Here is a 27,797-nt window from a genome sequence, read left to right on the forward strand (position 1 = left end):
GTAAAAGATGGAAAAGTTCAGTTCGAAAAGGATCAACAAGATCCTTACAAATATAAGTAATTCGAACATCATCAGAAGTTCCCAAACTAATTTCTTCTAAGGGATCTTGAGATTTAAATCCCTTAAAATATTCCTCATCTTTTACAGAATGTTTTTCGAAACCCAAAGGTTTTAAATCATAGATGTAGTCAAAAGTGAAATCAAAAACTTCATTAGAAATAGGATGAACTTGATTATTTACTACATTAATATTACTTTGATTTTCAACACAATCCACCTCTGCTATTAAATTTGCAGTTTGGCTTGTAGAATCACTTTCATTACATAAAGAAGGAACATGTAAACTATGACTAAACTCGACTGAAGATATCGAGTTGATACAATTATTATTAAAAGAACTTCTAACCCTACGTGATTCTACTTCATCAGAAGAATCATCTTTATTTTCTACAGGAAGGAAATTACTTAAATAATTATGCAAAGTTACCAGGTAATCGGAAACTTCCTCAGCCTGGTCCATAGGGCAATTTTCAAGAGATCTTCAAGAGGGACAAACCCAGCCAATTGGAGTGAAATTTAACTATGGGTAGCGCAACTTCACTGACAAGCCTTCCAATGACAAGTAGCAACCTTTACAATCATAAGAGTTCAGTGTCTTGTCAACATTCAATGGCTTCAACTTAGGATTACACATCCTGAAATTAACATGCAGTTGTTCGACATAAAGGTTTGAATCTGCCTTAATGACTTCAGCCTTGCCATCCTTCGTCCAAAGAAGAATGCTTTGATGCATAGTAGAAGGTACAGCCCTCACACCATGGATCCAATCTCGCCCCAACAAAGCATTATAACTTGCTTTTGATAGAACCACCATGAACACAGTGTTTCGTTCGGATGATCCAACCCTTACACTCAGAGTGACCAGCCCTTTTGTTGGAGTCGAAGCCTCACTAAAGTCCATTACAGCAATGTTTGTGGAGACCAAATCATCAAGATGCTTTCCAACTTTCATTAACATCCTCTCTGGCAAGAGACTAATTGCCGCCTCACCATCAATCAGGACTTTATTTACTTTAATCCCACTCAAAGTGGTGGTTATATGGAGCGGGAGGAGATGAGACATTTGTTTTTCAGTAGGCCAAAGAAAATACCCTGGCTCATCTTCAATTCGAATGAAGGAAAAAGCTTCCTCATCCCCTACATCATAAACTTCCTCTGGGTCACCTTCATATTCCCCCAGATACTCAGTTGGAATAATTGAAATCGTTCCAACCATATCATCATCCCCTTCTTTGAAGTATTCTTCATCGACATTAACTTCCTTGCCTTTGTCGACCCCTGAAGACTGAGCTATTGCTTTACCTCTCTCCATCTTTGTAAGAGATGGAATTCCCTTTAGGCACGTCTCTCCATCAGAAGGAAAGACAATCCGGGAATGCACGGAAGGCGTTGCCCGCTTGCTTATTTCTACTTGAGGCTTCTTATTTTGATTAAAGTTTCTTCTTCCTCCTCTACCTCTTGGATACCCTCTGGCTCGACCACGATAGTAAGGATATTGGTTTCGAGGAGGTCCCCACTGTGGGTTGCGTCGATAAAGAGCATCCCGCTTTTGGAACTCTTGACAGTTCCGAATCCATTGAACATCTATAGCCTGACATCGGCTCAAAGGTGTAACCACATTTTGTTGAGAGGTCTTAGAACTCTGACCCTCTATATGCTGAATCGACTGCCTCTAACGTGCTTGCTCTTCTCTATGAGCCAATTCTTTCTTCATTCTTTCTTTCTTAAAGATAGTTGCAGCTTCAGCATCAAATACAACATTGCATCGTGGACATAGAGACACATCCCGATCTTTAATCTTTTGCTGTACTAGAAAATCTAGCAGGCCATCCCTGGCTCGAGGATACACAGATCGAACTTGTGACTCAAAATCATCAAGAGCCACATCAAAGTCGTAAGACATACTAACCATATTCACTCCGAAATATGGTTCAACGAAGCTAGCATCAGCATCGTAGGGATCAACATCAACCTTCATTTTCTTTTTGCCATCATCAAACTTCAACTGTCCCTCCATTATAGCTTCCTGAACTAAGTCCCTGAAACGAACACAACTGTTAGTCGAATGACTAGTTGCTTGGTGAAATTTGCAATAAGGTTTCCCTTTTAAATCTTTCACTGAAAGTAAGGTTCTACCCTCAGGCAAAACTAATTGTTTATCTTTAAGTAACACATTAAAAATCTGATCAGATTTCGAAATATCAAAACTGTATTTCTTTCCACTTTTTAGTTTTGAATCATTCGACTTTTCATTACTAGGAAGTTTTTTAAGTAAAGAATAAACATATGGAGGACCCTTCTTAAGTTCAGCCAAATCGATCTCTGTTTCGAAATCAAATTCCTCTTCTGAGGACTCCATAGTCACATAAGCGACTCTCTCTTTTCGAGTAAAAGGTCTACTCTTTGATTTCTGCTCATTCCTATGCTTATCCTTTTCTTTTTTCATGAGCTCGACCTGACGAACCTTTTCAGCCAAATGGGCTAGGTCAGGGATATACACATTAAGTAACTTTTGACGCATATAAAATCCTAACCCCATAACTGCTATTTTCACCACTTCACTCTCAGGTAATGAAACATAACATCTACTTCTAGCATTTTTGAAACGTATCATATAATCATCGATGGTTTCACCATCCTCTCGTTTCAAAGCTACCAGATCAGTAACTGCCACATTTAATTTTCCTCGATAAAATTGAGTGTGAATAGCAGTTTCCAACTGATTCCATATTGTTATCGAATTTGGTCTGAGATTCAAAAACCAAGTAAATGCATTCTTCGTTAATGAAGAAGGAAAAAACTTCATTTTTAAATTTTCATCATTGGTCAAATTTCCAATCTCAACCAAGTATCGAGCAACATGTTCAGTGGTTGATTCGCCTACTTCCCCTGCAAACTTTGTAATTATTTTTGGATTTTTCACCCCTCTTGGCACTTCAGCCATTTGAACAACTTAGGAAAAGTAGACACAAAATGGGGTTGATTCATAAAACCAACATTCAATCCTACTCGATTGAGCACTTCTTCCACAATTCTGGTGATTTGATAACGTTCACCGCCATGATTAGCACGTAATCTGGCTAGAACCTTATCCGCATTTTGCCCACGGGGAACTACATGAGGATTCTCTCTGTTAAAAACATTGTTTTCATTTTGAAACACATTCTCGAATCCTTCATTATTTCCCCTGGCATTATGCCTTTCACCTTCATCATAATCAACAATTCGAGCAATTCGTTTGACCTGTATAGCAAGACGTTCGAATTTTGATTCGTGATCAGTCATCATAGGATTCAAAATTGTGGTCATTTATTGAGTCAACAAGTTGACTAAGTCATGACGACTTTCCTCTACATGTTGTCGATACACTGCCATGGAAATAGCAGCGTTCGATGTAGAGTCCACATTATAATCACGAGAATACTCGGAACGCTATTGTGGGTTTTGAGAATTATTCACTCCACTTGTACTTCCAAAACAAACAGGAGGAACAAAACCACTCACTGGCGGGGTATAACCAAGAGGGAGACCATAAGGAGGCCAACTAACAGTTAATCGAGGCTGAAATAGTGGCAAAGTACCACGTGGACAAATGTTACATCCAACATTTCCAGTCTGAACAGTTGTAACCACTATACTTTCACTTCCAATTGCGCCTTCCGAATGTGAAGTCACGTCCGCCTGTTGCACAATTACTGGTATGCTGTCATTGGTGGATGAACCACCATTCACATTTGACAATTCATCAGCCATGTGAATGATCTTTCCACTTCGTAATCGCATACACCAAATGACACTAAGATATTTATTTGACACACTTCGATTTGAAAAACTATCCCACTGGGCGTGCCAATTTGTTTTGTCGATTTTTAGCAAATCGATGGTGTTCGATATCTAATGATCTGGGAGCGAAACCTACTCCTCTGTGCAAGTACCAGTTTTCTAAAAGTGCATCAAAGCGCCTTGAATTAGACGAGTATCAAAATAGAAAATGAATTACGATTTGTAAAGAAACAAAATAAATTAAAAATAAAGTTTTCGAAAGAAGTAAATTGACTGAGAATCGAAAAGATTGCATTGAAATTTAAAGAAAGCAATAAAGTGCCTTCAACTGGGTCAAAGGGCTTTGACATGAAACTTAAAGGTGTTGAAATATAAATTGGAGATTGAAATTAAAGAATGCTTGGAAGATAAATTTACTTGAAAAGTAAAGTTTACAGAAAGATAAATTGAAAAGATAAAAACATGGAAGGAATCCTACAGAAAAGAGACTCGATCGCAGACTCAGGAATTCGCTGGGGATGTGAGTGTGCATGAGTGTTTTCTGAGTTAAAGTTCCAACCTTTATTTCTTAAAACTTTCTAATTTTTATAGTCTACTTCTGTAACCGATTATTAAGTACACAGTGCTATCTTACGCACGTACTCCCTAGTAACTGTTCCCACTCTTTTGCCAATGAAACGTTACTCATCAATTCCTCACGTGGTGAAAGCTTCAACTTCTCCACCTATGTAATCGTTCGATCCCTTATTCAAGCAACCATTCAATTTCTCATTCGAATAGATGTTCGATTTGGCCCGTTCGATTTAAGAATGTGACCGAAATCGAGCTCGTGTCGAATAACTCCAAAGTAATACCGGCACGTGCACCTTTTTTTCGACATCTGCTTCCCTTCTCATTATTTCTTCAATACTTCAAATTAGCTTGTCTTAATCGAGAATATTCTTCGATTAACACCTGCTGATAAAGGAATTTTTGTCGATCTCACAACTCCTCCCTCCTCTCTGAGGAAAGCCATTTCATCACTAGAAACGGAGTTTGCAAAAGTCCCCAATGCACAAGATAATTCACAAGCTACTACAGCACAAGGCTTTGTCGACCCTCAAACAAAACCTAAAAATTCTGAGCCACTTAAAACTTCAAGTCCAAAAGAGGCCGATCCGGACAAACTCTTATCTGTGATATCAAAAGTGTTGCATACAATAGAAAAAGGAGGAGCCAATTTCTTCGAATGATCAAACAAAAAGTCATGGGTTGCCCTCGACAAAGCAGCCATTAGAAAACCTTCTTCCAACAGTTGTGACTCCAGAAGCTATAGAAGGTTTGAGGGCTATTTTTCAACTCGCTATGACTAAAACTCATTGCTATCAACCATGTTAAGCTCAACCCTCCTATTGATTTTTCTGAACGAGTAAAGAAATTTGAAAAACTTATCAATGACTTGTTCATTTCTCATAACAAACTCGAAAATTACAAGGAAAATATGGCAGATGTCGAAGCAAAGTCTGCACAGCTTGAGACTTCACTAGCAGAGAAGTAAAAAACTTATGCAAAGTATGAAGTAGATCTCACTACTACTGCCAATTCACTTGGACAATTGGCTCAACACAGAGAGAAACTCGAAAAAAAAGTAGTCAAAGTCTGTGCAGATGAAGCTTTATTGTAGGAACCTTTCCTCAAGGCTGACAAGTGAAAAGAGACCTCAATCAAGAACTATGTGAAATGAAATTAGGAGGGAATTCGACAAGTTACAACAAGAAGAAGCTGATGAAGTTATTGTCTTCAGCTCAATTGAAGAAGAAAGACTCCGCCTCACGACTGACTTTGGAAACTTTTGGATTCTTATCAAGAAGTTCTCTTGTACCTAGCCTTACAATTCCGTTATTGGATATGTGACTTGTTTCTGAGTGAAATTTCCAACCCTTTGTTTGTTGCCTCTATTTATAAACATCTTCAGCCAATCTTGTACGGCCATGTGTCAACTCTGGAACTAACTAAAAATAATTGTTCCCGCCAAATGCAAACTTAGTAACCGTTTTGCACACCACATTCACCAACTCCCTAGATCAACGTTGTCACCATCACAGCATCGTAGGTTGCTACCTGTCCTTTCTTCTTGTTCTGCTTCTCGCTTTTGCTACCTCTGTGCTTCCATTCCGGGTTCTGCTCATGCTTCTTTCCTTATGCTCCTACCACTTTCTTCCTCTGCTTTGTCTATAGTTTGTTTTTCTTTCTTTTATTTTTTCTAATTTTTCTTTGATTTAGACTAGTTCTGACATAATTGTTTCTGCTCATAAAATGGCAATCCTTGCGTCAATAAGAAGATTGGAATTCTATTACAACTGCAGTTGTTATGAATTGAGAGGAAAATGGTTTATCTCAGTGTCATTCTATATCATTTAGAACACTGATTGATTTTGTATGTAGAACTTCTTTTGGATGTTAAGCATAAAAACATATATAGAACATCTATGATCTAAGTCGTGTTTCTTCTAAGATCAATATTGTTCTACATTTTCATTTTTGCACCTTGGTTTACTGAGATATTTGCAATTTTGTTCTTTATTTATCTGTAGTCGTGCCTCTGATTTTGAAGTAGTTAGAGTTGATGAAAGTGGCCGGATCGGATACGTCAGTTCCTGAAAAATCAAAGGGGCCTTGTTAACATCTGTGGTTGTTACTTGTTACTCTTTCAAGTTCCAATGTCTTAAAAAGATTGAGCAATCATATAAATTTAAAGCCGTAATTCGCTGATTGAATTATTTGTTCTAATAGAATCTGGATACAAGTGTTCTTGACTTAATAAACTGAAAGTTTTACACATATGTCAATTATTAATATTATTATTTACTATCTAATTGAAGCTTACACTTATTTACTATTTTAAACTGTGATTACTAGCTATATCTGTTGATTATTAATGTTTTCTAACTCACTAGCAACTAGTCACTGGTCACTAGTTGCACTAATTATATCTTAGTATAGTATCTTTTAAACAAAAGACAAGAATAAATAAGAAAGATATTCTATGTTGTTATACCTTGGAAATCAGTAAAGTACTACAACTCAGCTTTTTGTTTGATATAATTGTTTGAGATATATATAGCCACTAATATATGAGCATTGATTAGCTTCTTCTTGTAGGTAATATTGGTTTGTTGCAGCACAAAATCATGATGCAAGAGACTTGGTAAAAATCGTTTTTCAGGTAAAACCTTAAACTTTTTGTATATTTACATATTGTAATTTTTTCATTGTGTGGAATATTTTGTATTCTTATGTTTATCTGATTTTACTTACTTTTGATGAATTGCGTATGATTTTGATTTTACTCTGCTTACTCTAGTCTCCAAACTCTTGGTCTCATTAGTCATTCCATAAATTAATACCAAATTATCATGTGTGTTTGTGTTTTGAGTCTATAATTTGTACTTGGATTTTACACACTTTTTCTTCAGTTGATTTATATTTCTGCTCCTTTTCTGATTTTTGTTTCTGAATTAGATTGAGGAGTTATGTAACAGGAAAATATAAGATTGTTGATGATGCAGTCACGGTTGAAATTTACTAGTCCTATACATATTCTGATTTTAGCAATTTGCAATGCAGGGACCCATATGTCGATATGACATATATAATAAAGATCCTTAATGGTCATGATTCTGGTTTACACCAACAAAATGCAATGTATGGCTTTGAATTTTTCTATTCTGGTCAGAAATGAATAAACGGGTATATGTAGTATGCAGGATAAAGTAAAATGAATAGAGACATAAAAAGTATAAGTTTTTTTGGAACAGCCTTTATCTTTTGTGTACTTTGTATTTGCTTCGTACAAATTTGTATCTTCTCAATATTAACAGGTCTATATCCAATATGTGCTTCTTTTATCTCCCCATGTAAATATATTGCCTTTTTAGTTTTGTAGGAGCTTCAATCATATCATGATGATGAAAAAGATTATGAAGGTCTACCATTTGACTTTCATGGTGGATATGTTGGTTACATTGAGTAGGTGGTCTACACTCAGTAACCTAAATGCTTAGTTCAAGCAATTACATTCTTTTCTTTCCATTCATGTGATCACTTTTTCTTTCTCACCTATCAATTTCTTCTGATGCAGATATAACCTCAAAGTGAATGTGGTGTTGCATCTAACCGTCACAAATCCAAAACTCCATATGCATATTTTTTCTTTGCCAATAACCTTGTCGCTGTTGACCACAAAAGTGACAATTTTTATATATTGGCTACACATGAAGAAAGTTCAAGCATGACATAATGGTTGGATATGCTGGGAGAAACTTCTAAACTTAAATGGCTCCGAGACACTAGGGTCATTAAAGCAGTATTTTCATTTGAATGGTATTGCAGCTACTTTAACGAGGATGTTCAAGATCTAATAATGATTATGTATTCTGATATTTATTTTGTAATAGTTTTATTTGGATTTTTTTTTAACATTAAACCCATTTAATCTTAAAATATTTGCTTTTCAACACTACGAATTAGTTAATTTCATACTTTTATTACGATGGATATTCCTTATAGGAATGTGGCAATTTTTTTAAAATCTTCTATATGCGATGTAATTTTGTGCTAAAAAGCATCTTTATTATGATATTTTATTTTATTTTATTTTAAATTGATTTTTGTGATTAGCCACCGCTTTTAGTGTGATCATTTTTAGTTAGTCACAAAAAAAAAAGTGGGATAAAATAGTTTGAGTTAGTTACAAAAATAGTGTGACTAAATAACACACTAATATTGGCTACGAAAAAAATATAGTAAAAAAATCCAACCTGTCTGTATTAGCCACGGATGAAGCGTCACAAAAGCAAAGTTTATGTTGCGCATGATTTTATTTTGTCACAAAAAAAGCTTACATAAATGTGTAAAATTTGTGGCTAGTCAAAGGTCCCCACGAGTATTAAAACAGTGGTTAATTGACTAAAAAATCATGACCACTTAAAAATGTGTTACCTTCTTTAGCCACAGATATTCATTCCTTGCAAAAGTCGCCATGGTTTTTTTGCAGTGGCTAAACCCCGTGTTCTAGTGCTATATATGCATGCCACTTAGTTGTTGGCTATTTATGTTTGCATTTTAAAACACGTGGATTTGATTCCATGAACCTTGGCTAAACCATAAATATTATTGAATCAAGTCCGATCCTACTGCATTAATATCAGTGGAAGCAGACAGAATTAATCAAACCCTACATTAATTAATATAGAAAGTCTTGTGATTCATATGCACACAACAAAATTCTCACAGTTAACCGGCATTGAGAAGATAGAACTCTGAATTTAGTTTATCAGGCTAATCATCATTCTTTTAAACAACTCTTATGCTAATGTTTAATTTACTCCTGCACATTATTTTGTAAATATAAGTGAGACAGACAAGGATCAATTTAATTTGTATATGTAACTAACGTGGACATTTTGTTTTGTTTTCCGAATTGCTCATCAGATGATCATCAGTTTTAGTTTTACTCTTCATCCATTCATAACTCTTTTTTTTACTCCCTGTCATACTCATGACAACGATGTGGTCTTTCTTTTACATGGAACATCAACAAATTAAGATTTTCAATGATCGAGAAGCACATAAACCATCTTGTTTAGCTGTCCACACAATCGACAATTCTGTTTGACACACACAGAGACAGAGGGCCCATCTTTCTTTGACAGTGTTTCTTGTTGATGAGATCATAGAATAGGAAAGAACATATATATATGGACCTCTAGTAATAATAGTAATACATAGAATATAAGGAATGAGCTCAACCACAAGCATTGTTTGAAATTGAAGTAATTGTAATAATGGAGTAGGATCAAGTGTCAGGGCTTGTCATTGTGAATGGGTGGTTTGCGATGGGGTTGGGCGTAATCCGCCATCTCAACAATGGCTTCTTCCTCCTCTGTCTCCTGAGAATGGTGGCTTGCAGGTCCCAGCATTGAGCGTGTCTGTTCATGCCTCCTCTCCTCCTACACAAAACACAACCATATATCTCATCACTTCTCTTCTCTCGTGCATATATAAACATGTATCTAATTTCCCCATATGCGTGTATGGCCAACTACTCATCTGCTGCATGCATACTCCTCTTTTACATTTTATATAAGAGAAATTCTTGAGTACCACCAAGTTTTAGCATCACAAATATTTGACTAGCACAAATACGAATTTATCTTTACCAAATAAATTTAGTAATTAATACGTGCAAACTATGAAAAATATATGTGCAAAACTTTATTGATTTATATATATAAATTCTAATAAATATAGATACAAATTATATACTTTTTATGTGCAAAATTTTTATAAATATAACTAGTTAAATACTGACAAAAAATGATAATATTTGTTAGTCATATAACATTGTTCTTCATATAAATATAATAATTTTTAATATATTTTATTATATTACTTAACATAATACTTGTTCATATTTTAATTGTCATTTTTATATAAAAACATCTTCATATAAGTAATCACATTATGAAACAAATAATTAGACCATCACCAAAATATTTGACTTGTTTATCTTTATTTTTAAGATGTTCTAACTCTAGCTAGCTAGTGAAGTTGACCTCCAAAATTGTAAAGGGACAAATAACTCTATCAAAATAAAAATTATTATTAAACTATTCTTCCACCTTAGTTTATAACAATAATAAAAAAGTTTTTTGACTCATAAATTTAGCCTAACAAAATAGATAAATTTAATTATAATTTTAGCCTTTATTATTTTACCTTATATTTATATTTTCTTCTTATCTTATCTTTATTTTTATTTTTTGTAGCTAATGTTCTATATATATTTTGTTTTACTTTTATAATTCAATCAATCAAAAAATATAAAGTATAATATTTTTCATCTATTCTTTTTTTATTCTTTCATAATTTTATCAATTATCTGAAGAGAATTTTGTGTGCAATATTAATACCTTTATTGCAAGAGAGGATGGCGAGTCCTTTTGAAAAGATGCCCCTGCATACCAACCACCATCACTGTTATTACTATCATCTCAAGAAAGAAAGTTATTGTTTAGAGAACAAAGTTATATATTGGAGTAGTGCACTATTCTCAAGAACTTAATGAATGGGGGTAGTCTCATTTTAAAATATCAATCCCGCTATGTTACTAACAGTATTTCTGTCAACTTCTACCAACTCTTATTTATAATTGTGTTTAATGGAAGTGTCTTTGTGAATGTGTCTAATAAAAATGTTTTTTTTATGACTGTATTTAATAGAAGTGCTTTATAGATATATATTTTAGACGTGTCTCTTTACGCTTTTTATTTTTGTTATGGGGCTAGGAATGGTGTGAGACATTATTATGGAGTACATGGGTGCAATACTGGTGTATGGTGTCAGGGTAACTAAAATCGGACGGTCTGAAGATGGGGTGAGTAATCGGATGGTCCGATTTGTATTTAGATCGTTAAAATATTCATATTATACTAAATTCGGACGGTCCGATTTGCATTTTGCAATATAAAAAAAATTAAAATCCCCTGAAATCGGACGGTCCGATTTCAATGTCCAAAATTCGAAAATTTTTTCCTACAAATCGGACCGTCCGATTTGTAACACCAAAAATTTTTTCAAAGAAAACGGACGGTACGTTTTCTCTCTTCTAAGATTGAAGTAAAGCTGTCCCACATGGCTGTAATGCACCCCTAGTGTCCATAATAAAGCTTAACACACACAGGTTTTCAATATCAAAAAAAATGAGCCGTCTCTTTATATATGTGTTTAAAATATAATAATTAACTATTATTAGTAATAAGTTAGCAGATAATATGTTCGTACCCTATATTATCAGTGTAAATATGAAAAGCCTCTAGTCCACGAGTGTTCTTATTAGGTACATAATCAAATGATATATTTAAACAATAATAATTGATAATAAAAGAAAATATATGTGTATGGGATTCACGTATGTGCAAGTAGGGGAGGGATTATTGTAGGAAAAAAGCATCAGCACCTGATGGAACATCAACGACGACCATTTGTTTCCAAGTTGATGATGTACTGCTACAACTCCCATAAACATCTTGTTTTCCCTTTAAATTTGATGAAGTAGTAGTTATCGTCTCCAACAACTTTACCTTGTCTTTGTCTTTCTCTACTTCCTGCACTTATAACCAAATGTAGTCACTATCAATAATTTCAAAAGGTGATGAACAAATTACAAATGTATATTATTGTGTAACTTAATTAATCATTCATTAAATTTCAGCGAGGTCCTACAATTAACACACACACTTTTATTCCATCTCACTCTTTAAGTGTCAGTAAACACTAATTAACTTGTAAGAAAAAATGAATGGTTGGTATTATTATTGGAGACGAACCTGATGAAAGTGGCAGTTTGCAGAGGGTTTTATAGTAAGAGGACGGGCGGTGCATGCATGGGAAGAAACTGTGAACAAGAGAAGCACAAGAAGAGAAAGAGAAGACATACTAGTATGCCTCTGATCCAACAATTGGGGGGTTTGTATGAAACTTTAGAGAGGGTAAGGTTTTAACGTATATGTAACGGTAGAATTATGAGCAAGCGCATTGAATGCATGTTTTGTATGAGAACGTGCATGTGTTTGCCTGATCAACCTTCAAAACCAAATTCAACATATCAAGGGTCCACATTTGTCCCCCAACCTTCTCTTCCCTCCTCACTTTTAATCGCTCATAATAGTGCATGCGCATGACAATTACTTTGCATAAAGAGAAATGTTTAATACATTCATAATTCCCTAGTTTTTGTGGTTACATAGTATTTTTGAACATATTTTTAATAAAATACTAGCAATGGAATTGAGAGTTTAGGCAATTAATCCATTTATCGATAATAAGTATGTCTCCACTCTTCACCATATTAAGATGAAATGGACCAACATTGGGTATACGTTTATATATGATCCCAGCTCTGTCATAAGAGAGAACTAATTAGTTTACTACTCCGAGTTTCAATCAGAATTATTTGCAACATTGAAAGATTTGAGCAAAAATTGCGTAATTGGCAACACAAGGGGCCTACAAAAGGGTGGGGGATAGAGACGAAGGAGAGCCTATAAGGGACAAGGGAGCATGGCTAAACCACCAAGGGACTAGGCCACGAAGGCATGCTATCCCATGTGCCCATTGGTTCCCAAATTTGCGTAGTATCTAACTCTTCTAGGTTGTATTGTATTAACTCCAAGCAAGAACGGTCATGCATGATTTGGTATGGGTTTAATGTGATGCTTTTACCATACTCAAATTAAAATGCTGTCTTTACATTGCATATAAGATTTGTTCACATCAGCTAATGTCTGATGGTGTACATGTTTGATGCCTCTGCTTGTATCACAAATCATGTAACAAACAATGAAATTACTATTTATTTACCCTCATTAAAAAGATAAAATCTCATACAACATCCAAAGATAATCATGAAGAACAATCAAGAGAAGATCGAAAGACTGAATGAGAGGATTTTGAAGCTTAATTAGGTTCTCAGAATTTAAATATATCATTTTTATATATAAAAACTGTACATATCATTGATATAAATCAAGGTTCCTGATATGAGAATTGTAACGAAGTCATCATACAAATCATTAATCATAGTCATAGATATAAGGAACTGGCTAATGAATGTGGGAAGTGAGATCCCCAAATGTGTTCTCGCCACTGTATGTTACATAAAGAAAGCCATCTTCATCCTTCTTCTCTTCATATACGGCAGACATAATTGCTCCTGTAGGAGGAAGTACATTGTCTACAAAAATGAAGATGGCCTTTTCAGCACTTAATTTAATCCTTTTGCGGATAACATACACAAACTGTCCCACTGTCAGGTCAGCAGGGACCAGATACCTGCATGTATTCATTTATTCATTAAGTTAATAACTATTGATATTATTACCAAAAGAGTATAATAACTATATACTCCACCTTAAATTTGTCATATTAACAGTTAAATAAAGCAAATCAATGACCATGATCACGGCTAAGAAGTAAGATGTAAATACACAATTCAAACGTAGTTCAGCCAAGAATTAGTTCAGGTCCTGTCACAAAATAAAGAAGCATATTTGCAATATAAGCATTAATTATAGCTTTAATTCCCACCAGATTATGAACTGAGTCTTTAAGATAACTCAAAATTACTTACCGATAACAATTATCTTTTCTTTGGTTTCCCACGGTATCCCTCAACGCGACAGGCCAATGACTAATCTGCCACAGTACTGAGTTTCATTTAAGAATTTGCCATTGACCAATGGGTTGTTGCATACACAAGGTGGAATTTTTGACACGTGCTTAAATGGACTAGTGAGCTAACCACTAGACCAACTCAACTTTAAAATTATGGGGATTGTGCGGCATCGAAGCAATTATCTTAACAACAGTTAATAGTCTATCATGCCAAATCAGTACGTTATTTTGATCAATTTGGTGCATAACATAACAAAACATTACAACATGGTTTTGATCAATTCAAGCCATTGAGTAACAAGTATAGAATAAATTCGAAATTACATACCCAATTTAGAATAGTTGAACAAGACAAGAATATGCCCAAATCCTTATATTATCTTTTATTCTAAACGCATATTGCACATTATTCTAACAACGGCCAAACAAAGAATTGACAGATATAAACTTCATTCAAAATTTTATATGGATGGCATACAGGATACAAACAATCAAGTCAACAGCAATAAAAATTTATTAATGATATAAGCTTTCCTTTGAATTTCATACAACTGAAACAGAAATTATTTAACCGATGATTCCCAACTAGAAGGAAAACTATAAACAACATCTTACTTCTTCTTGTCAATACTTGGGATGTCACTTCTTTCGGCCTTTTCAACAATCACCTTCAGACACATCCAGATATAATTAGCACAAAGGATGTATTCAGTTACATACATGTAAATGAAGGAGCTAAAACGTTGCACACTTGACAGATATAGTATTACATGTGTATCTACCTTAACTGTTAAAATCATCCTATCTCTAACATCTACACACATGAGAGTAAAACAAAATAAAATAAGAAAATGCAGAAATCATTGGCAGTATATATTCATATCCATAACTTAGACTGATAGAAGTACTAGCACAAAGCAATAAGCATGACAGTTTTAGGACCAAGAAACATCCGTTACTGGGTCCAACCTTCAAGAAAGTCAACAAATTTATAGGTCCATGAAGAACATTACTAATTAACTCTTGTTTAAATAATCATAATAGATGGCATCAGCAGCTATAAAGGAAAGATAAAACAAGTGCTGGTTCTCACCGGGATCCTGTCTGGGTATTTCTCCCTAATCCTTGCGGCCTCTGCTCTTCTCTTCTCTGCAAATAAAAATGGATCATTCATTTGTATATTACTACCAACAACTAAGCTTTACACAGAAGATCAAAAAGAAATTATATACATATTATTGAGTATATACCAAGATCATGCTCTTGTTTGAAGTAGCTCTTTGCCATTCCTCCTGAAATTAACATTAGCTAAATTCAAATAAAAGACTAAGATTGACCAAAAGGAACAGAGCAAATAATTACAGATAAGAATAAGACGACTCCCCCAGTTTCAACAAAAAGAAGCGGTGTTTTCGTTTGAAAAGGATGATACCGTACCGTGATTTTGGATAAAACTCCCAAATTAAGTTAAACTTAGAACGGATGGAAACAAGAAACTGACAGAAATTCGCAGAGTATGATTATTGGTTATCGGAACAGAGAAATTATAATTATTGGTTTTGAGAGAGTTAAGAATTTAGTGTACGGATGTAAACCTGGACGGTGGAGACGATAGAAATTAGGAGAAGAAGAAGAAGAGATAGAATAACCCCGTTGAGTGTTGATCACAACTACAAGTAGTCGCAGATAGCGTGATGAGGATTATTTATTTATGGCCCCTTTCCTTGCTTTCTGTTATACATTTTGCAAGCTGCAACGATAAGCTCGCAGTATAGTTTCTTGTAAATACAGATTAGTACTATCTCCATTTTTAAATTGAGAGTAAACATTAATCTCTAGATCATACACTTTATTTACTAACAAATTTTTAATAGTTCAGGAAGTTTTTAAAAATTATTTTAGAGATTAATTCCTCCATCATTTAAGAAAGTATTCACTTATCTTATAATATTTTTTAAAACTAATTATCTTCTAATAGTACTTATTAAGAATTTATTTGTCCAATATATGTTAAAAATTTAGTTAAAAACAATAAAGAGACTAGTCCTTTTTATCAGTAATTCTCGAGATTCAGAATAATAAAGTTTATTAAAAATAAAAATATCAAATTTAAAATTTGTTAGAAGCTAAATTTAAATATTTACGCTTTACATGAAACAAGTATATCACATTATATTTAAAACATCAGCAATAAAAATAAGAATTTAATTTTAATACCCTGTTAGTGTAAAATAATTTTACATATACATTTAATTACATAACACCATATTAGTAAAAATAATTGTCTTTCATATTAATCGCGTTAATATTCATCTAAAAGAATAGACGTGATAAATACTTTGTAAAACACTTTACACACTGCAGCAAAATTAAACTCTAAAACAAATGTCGATAGCTTTGTTCAATAATAGTTACTACTTATTCATTCATAGAACCCCACATTTTAATATTTTATGTATCTTTTCGGGAGCAAGAGTAGTGCCCATGGAAATTTCATTTTGGAGCATTATCGGCATCATGAAAGCGAAAGGAACTTAACGAGTATATTCGGTTGGAAATTGGATCCTCCTTAACCTTAAACAGTGAGGTCGGGCGGTGGGGTTGCTCTTCTCTGTCGTATCCCATGAGTCTTGAAAGTTGAGACTCCAGTATTATCCTTTTAAGTTTGTCATTTGGCAGAGACCGAATACGTTATGCACTGAATCTAAAATTATAGACCTCTCATCTCTCACTTATCCACTTTATCCATTCCTGGATTTATAAGACATCCAAGTAAACACCAACTTTCAGTGTAAAAAATATTTTTGTTCATTATTAATTAAAGGTGGTGATTTAATCCAGCATTGAAAGAAAAACTTCTGGCCTCTATCCTAACCAAACATTTTGCAGATCTCGTGGTAGAACCAATAACTCAAACCAGAGTTAAAATAAATGGCTAATTTGAGAACTAAAGAGAATTATCTCCATATGAACTTTTTTTTTCTTTTGAGAGAGAGAGAGAGAGAGAGAGAGAGAGAGAGAGAGAGAGATGTGCTCCTGGTGATCACTGTTTAAGTTGACAGGTGTTCACTAGGCAATCGACACAAGAGAAACGAATTCAACTTAACTTACAAAAAGAATGCATGTTACCGCAAAGCATGAGCCAGTTTATAGCAATATGCTTCACAAGCAACCACAGACACACTTACAACTGATGATTCCTACGTCCAAAATGTTATCGGCTCAAAGGAAATAGGAGAAAAAGAAAAGGGAAAAAAAAAAAAAAAAAAGAAACACCACCTGCAGAGTCGATCTACTTCTCATTTAGTCATCACTTCTTGAATAGTCAGGAAATGCAAGGAAACTATAATTTTGGGGGGGGAAAATTGCATGGTGAACGATGAGTCTCGAAAACCCTTAGGCCTTTTTCATGAGATACCCCATTATTATGCCAAGCAAACCAATTAATATGACAATGACCATCGAGACGCCCCCACGACTTTTGCTGCTTTCACGTTTCAGCAGCTCCTGAAAGTAAAAAGGTAATTGAATTAAGTATTTCCTTCCGTTCAAAAATCACACTGAAACAACACTTGCAAAGTTGATTCAATACAAATAGATAAAGACCGTTTATTTTTGTCATCATTTTGTATAAAATGGTCTTTGTCCACATATTCACCACTAAGAAATCCCGAAACATGTAAAGATGGAATTAGTTTGAAACCCAATTAAATATACCAACATGTTCTGAACCAACGTTCCTTCAACTAAAGCACAAATGTGTAGATGCTGAAAATCTAAGCCAGTCATTACTCAACAACAGCAAAAATTGTGCTAGTGCTGAAAAATCAAGTCCCTCGAGTGTTGCAGTTTCCTTTGCATTTCTTATATTATATTTGATACTGTCATGATTGTGGACCTTAATAAGTGGCTGAGATGCCTAGAAATCAAAAGGGTGAAAATTTTTGGACTTTTATGATGATAGCGAGGGTTAATGAAATATGAATGGCATCCCATCTTTTCTATTTTTTTTTTTTTGTTAGCCCACTGTTTTGCTGCTAAAAAAATGAATACTGCTAATTTTGCTCAGTTTTATAACTAAAAAATGTGAGTCATGGAATTGTTTCAGTTGTGGTATAACACCTCTGGAGAATTATGTTTAAGAGTTACTGGTAGTATGGAGTTAATGTTGGCTACTTAATTGTGTATATTGCAATGCACTATTGGAAGTTTAGAACTCTGCTATGAGAAATAATGCACCCAGCCTAACCCAGCACACTGCTACAGGGAGAACATGTAATTCCTTCTTAGTAAAAAATAAAAATATCACTAGGAAGTCGTGAAACTAATCCTTCAAGACATTTATCTTTTTTTTTCCTATTATTTCTCGTACTTTTCTTCAGTTTTAGGGCTATAATATCAACTTAGGATGGGATACTCGTGGCAAGGGAACTCATATTCCAAACTTAACTACCTTTTCAGTCAGGAAAGCAAAGAAGAAATATAGAACAGTCAGCTGGACCCACATATTTTGTAAATACTCACCAGTTCCTGATTAAGCTTGCTATTTTGTCGCAATGCATTATTCTTTTCTTCAGTAAGCCTTGCAATAAGAGCTTTTGCCTACATCAGTCAGAGCATCTCTTATCATTTATCAAATAAAGTAGCCACAGAAAAAAAAAAAGTGAAAAAAGAAAAAAAAACAAAGATAGTGTTTTCTTATAATATTCCAAGAACATTGGTCATGCAACATGATATCTTGGTACTTAGAACATAACTTACCCATATATTTGACAAACACAAAATTATTAGACAATTAAGAGAAAAGTATTATTTTCTTTCTTTAGAATCTGGAGCTAAAAATTCAACCTCCAAAAGTTGCATATTTCCTGAAGCTATGTAAAATCACTTGCTAAAAATGCAAATATATTACTTAAACTCCAAGAAAGTTATCCCCTAAAGCCATCACTTTATACAAATAATCTGCACTACATAACCATCTTGCTACATTTGGTGACAGTAATTAAGATTTAACCATTAAGTTCCACAATCTACAAAAGTTGAGAGAGAGCACAAAACAGTCATTTAATAACAATGGTAGAGTAAGATGGCTCAAAGCTTTAAACACATCAATAATAACGGCTGGCAACTCTTGTTAGAACCACCAATTCTCAAATCCTGGAATCCCAAACAGTTGAACACAGAAAAATCTCAAATATTAAGTATTCTTCCAATGAAAGGGCATCAACATATAAGTGTTTCAATTAAAGGGTGTATTTCTACATCAACTTTGCACAAATTATGATAGAGCCCAGAACCCCAACTTTATATCCAAGCCACCTAGCAGCTAATGTCATTGTCAGCTTACTACACTCAGATATCCACAGCAATAACCAAAATGAATATTGACAAACAACAAAATGTACTTCAGAAGAAAAAGAAGGGGAGAAAAACCAGTTAGGAAATTTGGTTTACCTCTGCAGATTTTTCTGGAACATCTGATCGTTCAGCAAAAGCCCTTGTTACCTGAAATACCAAAAATAAGAAAGTAAGCAAGTTGATAAGGCTAGACATTTTATCAAAAGAACGAGAAGGAAAAAAATTTAACTAAACCAATAGCTAGTTAAGACTCACTGGTGTGGAGTCAGGACCAGTGAAATTTCCATTCTCAGAGATAGAGCCTCTAGGTGATGACCCTTCCTCAGAACCTTCTGCGACTGGAGACGGTGGTTGAGTTGGGGCCAGATACACCACTCTCAATTTGCACTCCTCAACCAAATGTCCTGCTTCCTTGTTGAACTAGAAAATCCCAACAGCACAAGTCTTGTCATTTCACCAAATGAGGAAAGCGAATCATAGGAATTCGTAACGGAAATGAGCATGATGAATTATACCATTTCAGCAGTGATATCCTTTGGAGTTGTTCCATCAGGTGCTTTTACACTTTGAAGAAGAAATTTATCCTTGCATTGCATATCAGGTGGAGCTTCCTTTTGCGCTTGCATGGTAACTTCAAAAGTCCAATGTCACAACGTCATTGATAACCATTCAAATAATAATAAAACTCCGCCAAGAAACGAAAGAAAAAAGAGAAGATAACATTCTGCACTGGGCCTATTTTATTCATATTTGTACCTGTAACATCACACGTAGATCGCGGCATGACAATTCCAGTGTTTGGACGAACACAATATTTCTTAGGATTGGTTGTTTTCACCTGAAAAATACGAATACACGGATTAAAATATGTAAATCTCGCACGATGCACTTGAGAATAGGTTCAATGGTGATCAGATCTAATAGGTTTTGCGAAATCAAAATCAAAATCAAAATTATAATTACAATCAATACTTCAAAACCAAATAAATTTCGGTTAAAAAAAAGGTGTTAGGATCAGTAATTGGAAGGAGGAGTTAAAAGCAGATGGTGAAATGAAGCGGTACCTTGAAAGCAACATAGCTATCGGTCTTATTTGACAATTGAAGAGAGCATGAGATCTGCTTCTTCAGCTCAACTGAAAAATGGAACAATAACCCAAAAGGCAAATCAAACCCTAGCAGAAATGCAAAGCGATCGACGGCAAAAGAAAAAAGAAAATGAAAAGAGAAAAGATTGAAAACTGACAGAAGAACTTGAGCTCGAGAGGCTCGATGCTAAGAAGCTCCCCGGTGCTCATGACAGATCAATGGTTTAGGGCGGTGATCTGCGTTCCGAATGAAGAGAAGAGAAGAAATGGACGGAGAGAACGAGAACAAGAATGTGGATGAAGAATAATTAATAATGAAAGGGAAATTTTGACACACAACAGGGGAGGGGACGATCTAGTAGTATTCTCATTCAAATCTCCTTTTTCTTTTCTATTTTCTCTGTGGTTGAGAGTGTCGCCATTTCAACATGCCTTCAAACTCTATAATTAATTACTAAATAAAAAATAAATTTAGCTAACACGAGGATTCCTAATAAAATTACTAACTAAAAAATTTATAAAAAAATATAAAATTTAAATTTTTAATATATTTATTATACATTTATTAAATTAAACTACTCTAATTTGAATTCAAATTCGAATTTTTTTTTTTTGAAGTCGAAAAACAAAGACGCTACGAAATTAAACATCACAATCACATGCTTCAAAATTAATTTAATCTAATTTTAAATTTTTTTAAAATTAAGAATAAAATTTAAACCTGTAATTTTTAAATAAATATAAAAAATTTATATCATAAGCTATTGTTAGTCAATAAATTATTATATATATAAAATAAAATTTAAATCCTAACTAGTGAGATATATATGTTTGTTACAACTTACAAATTGACATCTTATATTTAAAATATTTTTTTCTAACTACTACATCTTATAGTTACGAAGGAACGAAGCTGGCAAAGTCTTTAGCCGGAGGCCCATACACACATGTTCGGTGGCTGATATAATACTCTACTATTGTTTAGAGTTTTAAAATTCCATAAAAATTTATAAAAAAAAAATTATCCTTATATTAAATTTAAGGTAGAAATTTAATATCAAAATCTTTTTACTTTTAGCGTTCTGTCACGGCTTTGGACATACTCCAATGCTACCGTATCAGTACTCAAACTTACTCAACCTCTTGAATTAAGACCAAGTCAGACTAACCCTTAATATTTAGCAAGAAAGCTAAAAATACAAGAGAACACAAGAGAAAAGAAGTTTTGGTAGAAGAACACTTTATTACTCAAGTGTTTGTTACAAATGATTCACACATACACAAATTCTAACTCTCACCCCTATTTATAGCCATCCACCTCCTCAATGGATGATTAGGATTAAATCTGATCAACGGTCCAGATTAATCATTTAGAATCTTCTTTACAAATATCTATCCTACCATAACTTTCTAAATGTTTCTAGATTATTTTATACCACTTTTTATACTTCTATATACATCTACACTCTTCTAGAATACTCTATGACCTTTCAGAGTCTTCTAGAATCTTCTAGAACCTTCTAGGGTATTCCGGGACCTTCTAGGACGTTCTAGAACGTTCCGGAACCATCTAGAGCATTCTCAAACACTCCAGAAAACTATACAAACACTGTTAAATTTAACCTTTTAAAATTTTCCGTGACATTCTCCCCCACCTAATGCGCAGACGTCCTCGTCGCATTCTGTTCATGATAGCGCCCTAGGTGTTTTTGGAATTGCCACAAATCTTAACGAGTTTTCCAGCTAGCTTCGGTTATCGGGAACCCTTTCCACTTGATCAAGTATTGGATACTTGGTGGTACCCCTCTTCATCGCACGATGCGATTAGCTAAGATCTCTTCGATTTCTTTATCAAAAGATCTAATCACCACGGGCGGAGCACGACTTGAGTCACCTCTACTCGGTTCGTCTTAGTCTCCATGATATGGTTTAAGCATACTCACATGGAAGACCGGGTGGATCTTCATAGAGGGAGGGAGTTGTAATTTGTAAGCAACCTCCCCAACACGTCCAATGATCTCAAATGGCCCTTCGTATTTGCGGATTAAACCCTTATGAACTTTGCGAAAGGCTTTGAATTGTTGTGGAAGAAATTTGATCATTACCTTGTCTCCCACTTGATAGCTTGCATGCCTCCTCTTCTTATCTGTCCATTTCTTCATCCTCTTGGCAGCTTTGTCGAGGTATGAACGAGTGACATCTGCTTGTTCTTCCCATGACTTAATCATAGATAAGCTTCAGGGCTCTTCCCTGAGTAAGAGGAAGAAAGAGAGTGAGGTGTAAGCGGATGTTGTCCAGTCACAATCTCGAATGGGCTCTTCCCTGTAGACTCACTCTTTTGCAGATTGTATGAGAACTGAGCAATGTCTAGGAGTTTTGTCCAATCCTTCTGATTAGCGCTTACAAAATGCCTCAAGTAACACTCAAGTAAGGCATTCATTCTCTCAGTCTGCCCATCGGTTTGAGGATGTAAACTTGTTGAGAAATGAAGCTCCGACCCAAGGAGTTTGAACAGCTTTGTCCATAGTCATCCTGTGAAACGTGGATCTCGATCACTAATGATACTTTTAGGCAATCCCCAGTACTTCACCACATTCTTGAAGAATAGTCGTGCTGCTTCCTCTGCAGTGCAGTCAGTAGGGGCAAGTATAAAGGTAGTATACTTCGAAAATCGATCCACTACCACGAGAATAGATCCAAACCACTCGGACTTTGATAAGACAGAGATGAAATCTAGAGAAACACTTTCCCACAGTCGCTCTGATGGAGGCAGAGGTTCCAACAACCCGCTTGGTGTCTTGTTTTCAATCTTATCTTGTTGGCACACAAGACAAGTCTTCACATAGCTCTCCACTTCATCTCTCATTTGAGGCCAATAATAAGAAGATTCAATGAGTGCCAAGGTCCTTCGCTGACCTTAGTGACCAGCCCACTTGGTATCGTGGCATTCCCTCACTAATTTTCTTCTTAGATTTTCCCATTTAGGGACGTATAGTCTTCTCCCTTTAGTGTAGAGAAGGTCATTTTCTAACCAAAATCTTCTGGTCTTACCTTCTCTAGCAAACTCCACCAACTTCTTGGCTAATGGATCGTGATGCAATCCTTTCTTGATGGTATGCATAATATCTCCTTCAACCATAGAAATGGCCGCTAACTCAGCCTTGTGACTCAGCGCATCTGCTACCACATTAGTCTTGCATGACTTGTATTCAAATTCGAAATCAAACTCAGCCAAGAAATCTTGCCACCTAGCTTGTTTAGGGCTTAACTTCTTCTGAGTTTGGAAGTAGCTTGTAGCTACATTGTCTGTCTTGACGATGAAGTGTGAACCAAGCAAGTAGTGGTGCCAAGTTCTCAGACAATGCACTACCGCGGTCATCTCCTTCTCTTGGATAGTGTATCGCCTCTTTGTATCATTCAACTTGCGACTCTCAAAGGCAATCGGATGTCCTTCTTGCATCAGAACCCCTCCAATAGCATAGTTAGAAGCATCAGTGTGGACTTCAAATACCTTTGAGTAGTCGGGTAGTGCTAGTACTGGTCCTTCTATGATAGCAGCCTTCAACTCATCAAAGGCCTTTTAACACTCCTTTGACAATTTTCAAGAGTGATTTTTCTTGAGAAGATCAGTTAATAGTGCAGCCTTGGCAGAGTATCCCTTGATAAACCTCCGATAGTAATTAACCAACCCAAGGAATGACCTCAATTCAGATACCTTATTTGGCGACTCCCACTCTTTGATAGCCTTCACCTTTCCTTGATCCATATAGAGAGTTCCATCTTTAATGATGTGTCCCAAGAAGTGGACTTCGTCCCTTGCAAAGGAACACTTTTCCTTCTTCACATATAGGTTATTCTCTCGCAAGATCTTGAACATGGTTCGTAAGTGTTCTACATGTTCCTCAAAGGTATTACTATAGACAACAATATCATCCAAGTAGACCACTACAAACTGATCAAGGTAAGGTCGAAAGATCTCGTTCATCAAGGTACAGAAGGTCGCAGGAGCATTGGTCAAGCCAAAAGGCATCACCAACCACTCATACGATCCATACCTCGTGACACACATGGTCTTAGCCCCATCACCATCGGCAATTCTCACTTGGTGATATCTTGACCTCAAATCTAGCTTTGAGAACCACTTGGTAGAGCCAAGTTGATCAAACAAATAGGCTATCAAAGGAATGAGGTATTTGTTCTTGATGGTTACCTTGTTAAGTGCTCGATAGTCGATGCATAGTCTCAATGAACCATCATGCTTCTTTTGGAACAAGACTGGTGCGCCATAAGGTGCCTTCGATGGACGGATGAACCTAGCATCTAGCAAATCTTTGAGTTGCTTCTTCAACTCCGCGAGTTCTGGCGGTGCCATCGTATAAGGTGTTGAGGCGGGCGGCTTTGCTCCTGACTCCAATTCAATCTTGTGGTCCACCTTCCTCCTAGGTGGTAGTTGTTTTGGCAACTCAGGAGGCATCACATCCTTATTTTCTTCAAGGATTTCCTTGATTTTGGGAGGAACGTCTTCTCTTTCAGATGTTGACTCCTCTTGTAATAGAGCCAAATATGTAATCTCTCCCTTCTTGAATCCTTTCTTGAGTTGCATAGTAGACAGTATCGGTGGTCCGCCAACTTTAGAGACTGTAGGGACCATGCATGGAGACCCTTTCTCCATGACGCATACTACGTCGTAGTATGGCATAGGTATTATATTTGCCTTCCTTTGCAAATCGAGCCCGATGACTATTTTAAAATCGTCCATGGGTGCTACTGAGAAATTCACAAGGCCCTTCCAAGAACCAAGAGTCATCTCAACCCCTTTTGCTACTCTCTTAAGGGGTTCACCCTTGGTATTCACGGGTTTGAACTAGCCATTCTTTTCGGTGATCTTCAACCCAAGCCTCTTTGCTTCATCAGGCATGATGAAGTTATGTGTAGCACCAGTGTCGATCATAGCCATGACAGTTTTTTCATTGATAAAAGCTTTGACATACATCAAGCCTTTCTTTTCTGCAGTGCTTGCCTCTTCGCCCTTCACAGCATTTATGAGTTGGATAGATCCAACACACTCAGTTACTTGAGTTTGAGCTTCTCGTTCCTCAGCAATAGATGCCAAAGTCCCTAGCTTGGGACAATCCTTCATTTGGTATGGTCCCTTGCACACGAAGCATCCTCCTTTGGGTACGAAAGCCTTCTTCTTTTCTTCATACTCTTTCTTTGAAGAGTATTTTCCTTCCTTCTTGGTTGAGAAAATCTTCCCCTTGTCTCTCCCACCTTTAGCAGAACTAGGCTTGGAGGAAGACTTGGGTTTAGAGTCTCCCCTATGATACTCAGTGAGTGATTCGGCCACCACGATGGCCTCATCGACATCCTTAACATTCCTTCTTTGTAGTTCTTGCTTTGCCCAAGGTTGGAGTCCATCAATGAAGAAGAGCAATGATCGTCTGATGCTAAGTTGGGGATTTGAAGCGTGAGAGTACTGAACTCCTTTACATAGTCGCTAATCGTACTCTTGTGCTTCAACTTCCTCAACTTCTTCCTTGCTTCATAAACCACATTCTCAGGGAAGAATTGTCTTTTCAACTCCCTTTTGAAATCTTCCCATGTGGCTATGTTGCAAGTACCCTTTTCCATATCTATGCACTTTCTCCTCCACCACAAAGTAGCATTATTAGAAAGGTAGAGAGCTGCAGTGCGTACCTTTATTGCTTCTTCGACCATCCCTTGGCCTTCGAAGTACCTCTCCATTTGCCACAGGAAGTTTTCCACCTCGCGAGCGTTCCTTACGCCCTTGAACTCCTTTGACTTGGGGAGATCAATCTTTGTCGTCTCCCTTATAATGGTTGGTCGAGATTTTGCCTCCTCGAACCAAATTCGAACTTCCTCAAATAGTTTTAAGGAATTCTCAAGCTTCTCTTCGATTTGGAGCATGCTTTCTTTGAAAGCATCTAGTTCTCCTAACACGTGAGCCTCGAGGGTCTCCTTATCATGTTCTATCCTTTGGAAACGCTCATCCATAGAGGATAGAACATTCTCCAACACAGAAACTCTCTCTTCTAAGAAGTTAGAGTCCTTACCTCTAGATTCACTTGAAGAACGGACCTTCTTGCCTCCCCATTGAGAAGGAATATCATTCCTTCTCCTTTGAGACTCAACATGCTCCATGGTGATACTAGAAGCCATACACACAAGCGACTTGTGCTCCCTCTCGAACCTTGCTCTGATGCCAAATTGTCATGGCCTTGGACACACTCCACGCTACCGTGCCGGCACTCGAACTTACTCAACCTCTTGAGCTAAGACCAAGTCAGCCTAACCCTCAATACTTAGCAAGAAAGCTAAGAATACAAGAGAACACAAGAGAAAGGAAGCTTTGGTGGAAGAACACTTTATTACTCAAGTGTTTGTTACAAATGATTCACACATACACAAACTCTAACTCTCACCCCTATTTATAGGCATCCACCTCCTCAATGGATGGTTAGGATTAAATCTGATCAACGGTCCAGATTAATCATCTAGAACCTTCTTTACAAATATCTATCCTACCATAACTTTCTAAATATTTCTAGATTATTCCATACCACTCTTTATACTTCTATATACATCTACACTCTTCTAGAATACTCTATGACCTTCCAGAGTCTTCTAGAGCCTTCTAGGGTATTCCGGGACATTCTAGAACGTTCCGGAACCATCTAGAACATTCTCAAACACTCCAGAAAATTATACAAATACTGTTAAAATTTAACCTTCTAAAATTTTTCGTGACAGTTCTCTCTCTTTTTCTATTACCAAAACCTGCTTCTTCACTTTCTTTTTTTCTCTCTCATCTTTTTTTATTTATTAAGCAACGTTCTTTTTTTAAATTTTAGTGCTTTATTATTGTTAACTTTTTATGAAATAAAATAAAAAAATTATTATTTTAATAATAATTTTTTTATTTTTATTTTTTAGGATTTACTTTTTTTAAAAATTTCATAAATTCACTACAGTACTGATATATTTTTATTTTTAATTAATCTAATTTTATTTACAGAATTTAAAATGTAAATGATATAGTTTAATTAATAACTTAATTTAATTTGATAAAAATAAACGTAATCATATTAATATTATTATTATACTTATATGATTAATTATGTTTATTCAATTTTTAAAAAAAATAATTATTTAAAACCATTAATTTTAAATTAAAAATTTAATATATTCATATTATTTTTAATGAACATTTTTGTATTATTTTTTTTGAATGGGACTTCAGCCATTATGGTATTTTAAATATTTCAACTAAAGA

General features: G+C 35.4%; 3 protein-coding genes across 4 annotated transcripts; all 3 read right to left on the reverse strand.

Annotated features, from left to right (window-relative positions):
• Positions 1–9,559: 9,559 nt before the first annotated feature.
• LOC112746903 (uncharacterized) lies at positions 9,560–12,740 on the reverse strand. Its single transcript, XM_025795018.3, has 4 exons — positions 12,213–12,740; positions 11,843–11,990; positions 10,797–10,840; positions 9,560–9,833 (listed from the first exon to the last, which is right to left on the reverse strand). The coding sequence occupies exons 1-4, from the start codon at positions 12,318–12,320 to the stop codon at positions 9,687–9,689; spliced, it is 447 nt and encodes a 148-aa protein (XP_025650803.1). The 5' UTR covers positions 12,321–12,740; the 3' UTR covers positions 9,560–9,686.
• Positions 12,741–13,345: 605 nt separating this feature from the next.
• Positions 13,346–16,980, reverse strand: LOC112749612 (autophagy-related protein 8f). 2 transcript variants are annotated; one of them, XM_025797906.3, is made up of 5 exons: positions 15,654–16,980; positions 15,309–15,350; positions 15,152–15,207; positions 14,674–14,726; positions 13,346–13,716 (listed from the first exon to the last, which is right to left on the reverse strand). In XM_025797906.3, the coding sequence occupies exons 2-5, from the start codon at positions 15,343–15,345 to the stop codon at positions 13,488–13,490; spliced, it is 375 nt and encodes a 124-aa protein (XP_025653691.1). In that variant the 5' UTR covers positions 15,346–15,350; positions 15,654–16,980; the 3' UTR covers positions 13,346–13,487. The 2 variants fall into 2 exon arrangements, with proteins under 2 accessions (XP_025653691.1, XP_025653692.1); XM_025797907.3 differs by having other exon boundaries at positions 15,496–15,824.
• A 17-nt stretch (positions 16,981–16,997) lies between these two features.
• LOC112749614 (vesicle-associated protein 1-2) lies at positions 16,998–20,985 on the reverse strand. Its single transcript, XM_025797908.3, has 8 exons — positions 20,662–20,985; positions 20,481–20,551; positions 20,173–20,254; positions 19,932–20,047; positions 19,672–19,836; positions 19,513–19,563; positions 18,583–18,660; positions 16,998–17,565 (listed from the first exon to the last, which is right to left on the reverse strand). The coding sequence occupies exons 1-8, from the start codon at positions 20,711–20,713 to the stop codon at positions 17,455–17,457; spliced, it is 726 nt and encodes a 241-aa protein (XP_025653693.1). The 5' UTR covers positions 20,714–20,985; the 3' UTR covers positions 16,998–17,454.
• Positions 20,986–27,797: the final 6,812 nt, after the last annotated feature.

The sequence above is a fragment of the Arachis hypogaea genome, chromosome 15, assembly GCF_003086295.3.
Source record: "Arachis hypogaea cultivar Tifrunner chromosome 15, arahy.Tifrunner.gnm2.J5K5, whole genome shotgun sequence".
Lineage (NCBI taxonomy): Eukaryota > Viridiplantae > Streptophyta > Magnoliopsida > Fabales > Fabaceae > Arachis > Arachis hypogaea.

Excerpts from the sequence above, each read along its gene's own strand:
- LOC112746903 (XM_025795018.3), bottom strand. The coding sequence starts at position 12,320 with ATGTCTTCTCTTTCTCTTCTTGTGCTTCTCTTGTTCACAGTTTCTTCC. Across the intron at positions 11,991-12,212 it reads CAAACTGCCACTTTCATCAG|GAAGTAGAGAAAGACAAAGA; the intron begins GTTCGTCTCCAA and ends TTATAAGTGCAG. Across the intron at positions 10,841-11,842 it reads CGTCGTTGATGTTCCATCAG|GGGCATCTTTTCAAAAGGAC; the intron begins GTGCTGATGCTT and ends GTTGGTATGCAG.
- LOC112749612 (XM_025797906.3), bottom strand. The coding sequence starts at position 15,345 with ATGGCAAAGAGCTACTTCAAACAAGAGCATGATCTTG. Across the intron at positions 15,208-15,308 it reads CAAACAAGAGCATGATCTTG|AGAAGAGAAGAGCAGAGGCC; the intron begins GTATATACTCAA and ends TTTTATTTGCAG. Across the intron at positions 13,717-14,673 it reads CCAAGTATTGACAAGAAGAA|GTATCTGGTCCCTGCTGACC; the intron begins GTAAGATGTTGT and ends GAATACATGCAG.
- LOC112749614 (XM_025797908.3), bottom strand. The coding sequence starts at position 20,713 with ATGAGCACCGGGGAGCTTCTTAGCATCGAGCCTCTCGAGCTCAAGTTC. Across the intron at positions 20,255-20,480 it reads ATAGCTATGTTGCTTTCAAG|GTGAAAACAACCAATCCTAA; the intron begins GTACCGCTTCAT and ends CGTATTTTTCAG. Across the intron at positions 17,566-18,582 it reads GCAAGCTTAATCAGGAACTG|GAGCTGCTGAAACGTGAAAG; the intron begins GTGAGTATTTAC and ends TTTTACTTTCAG.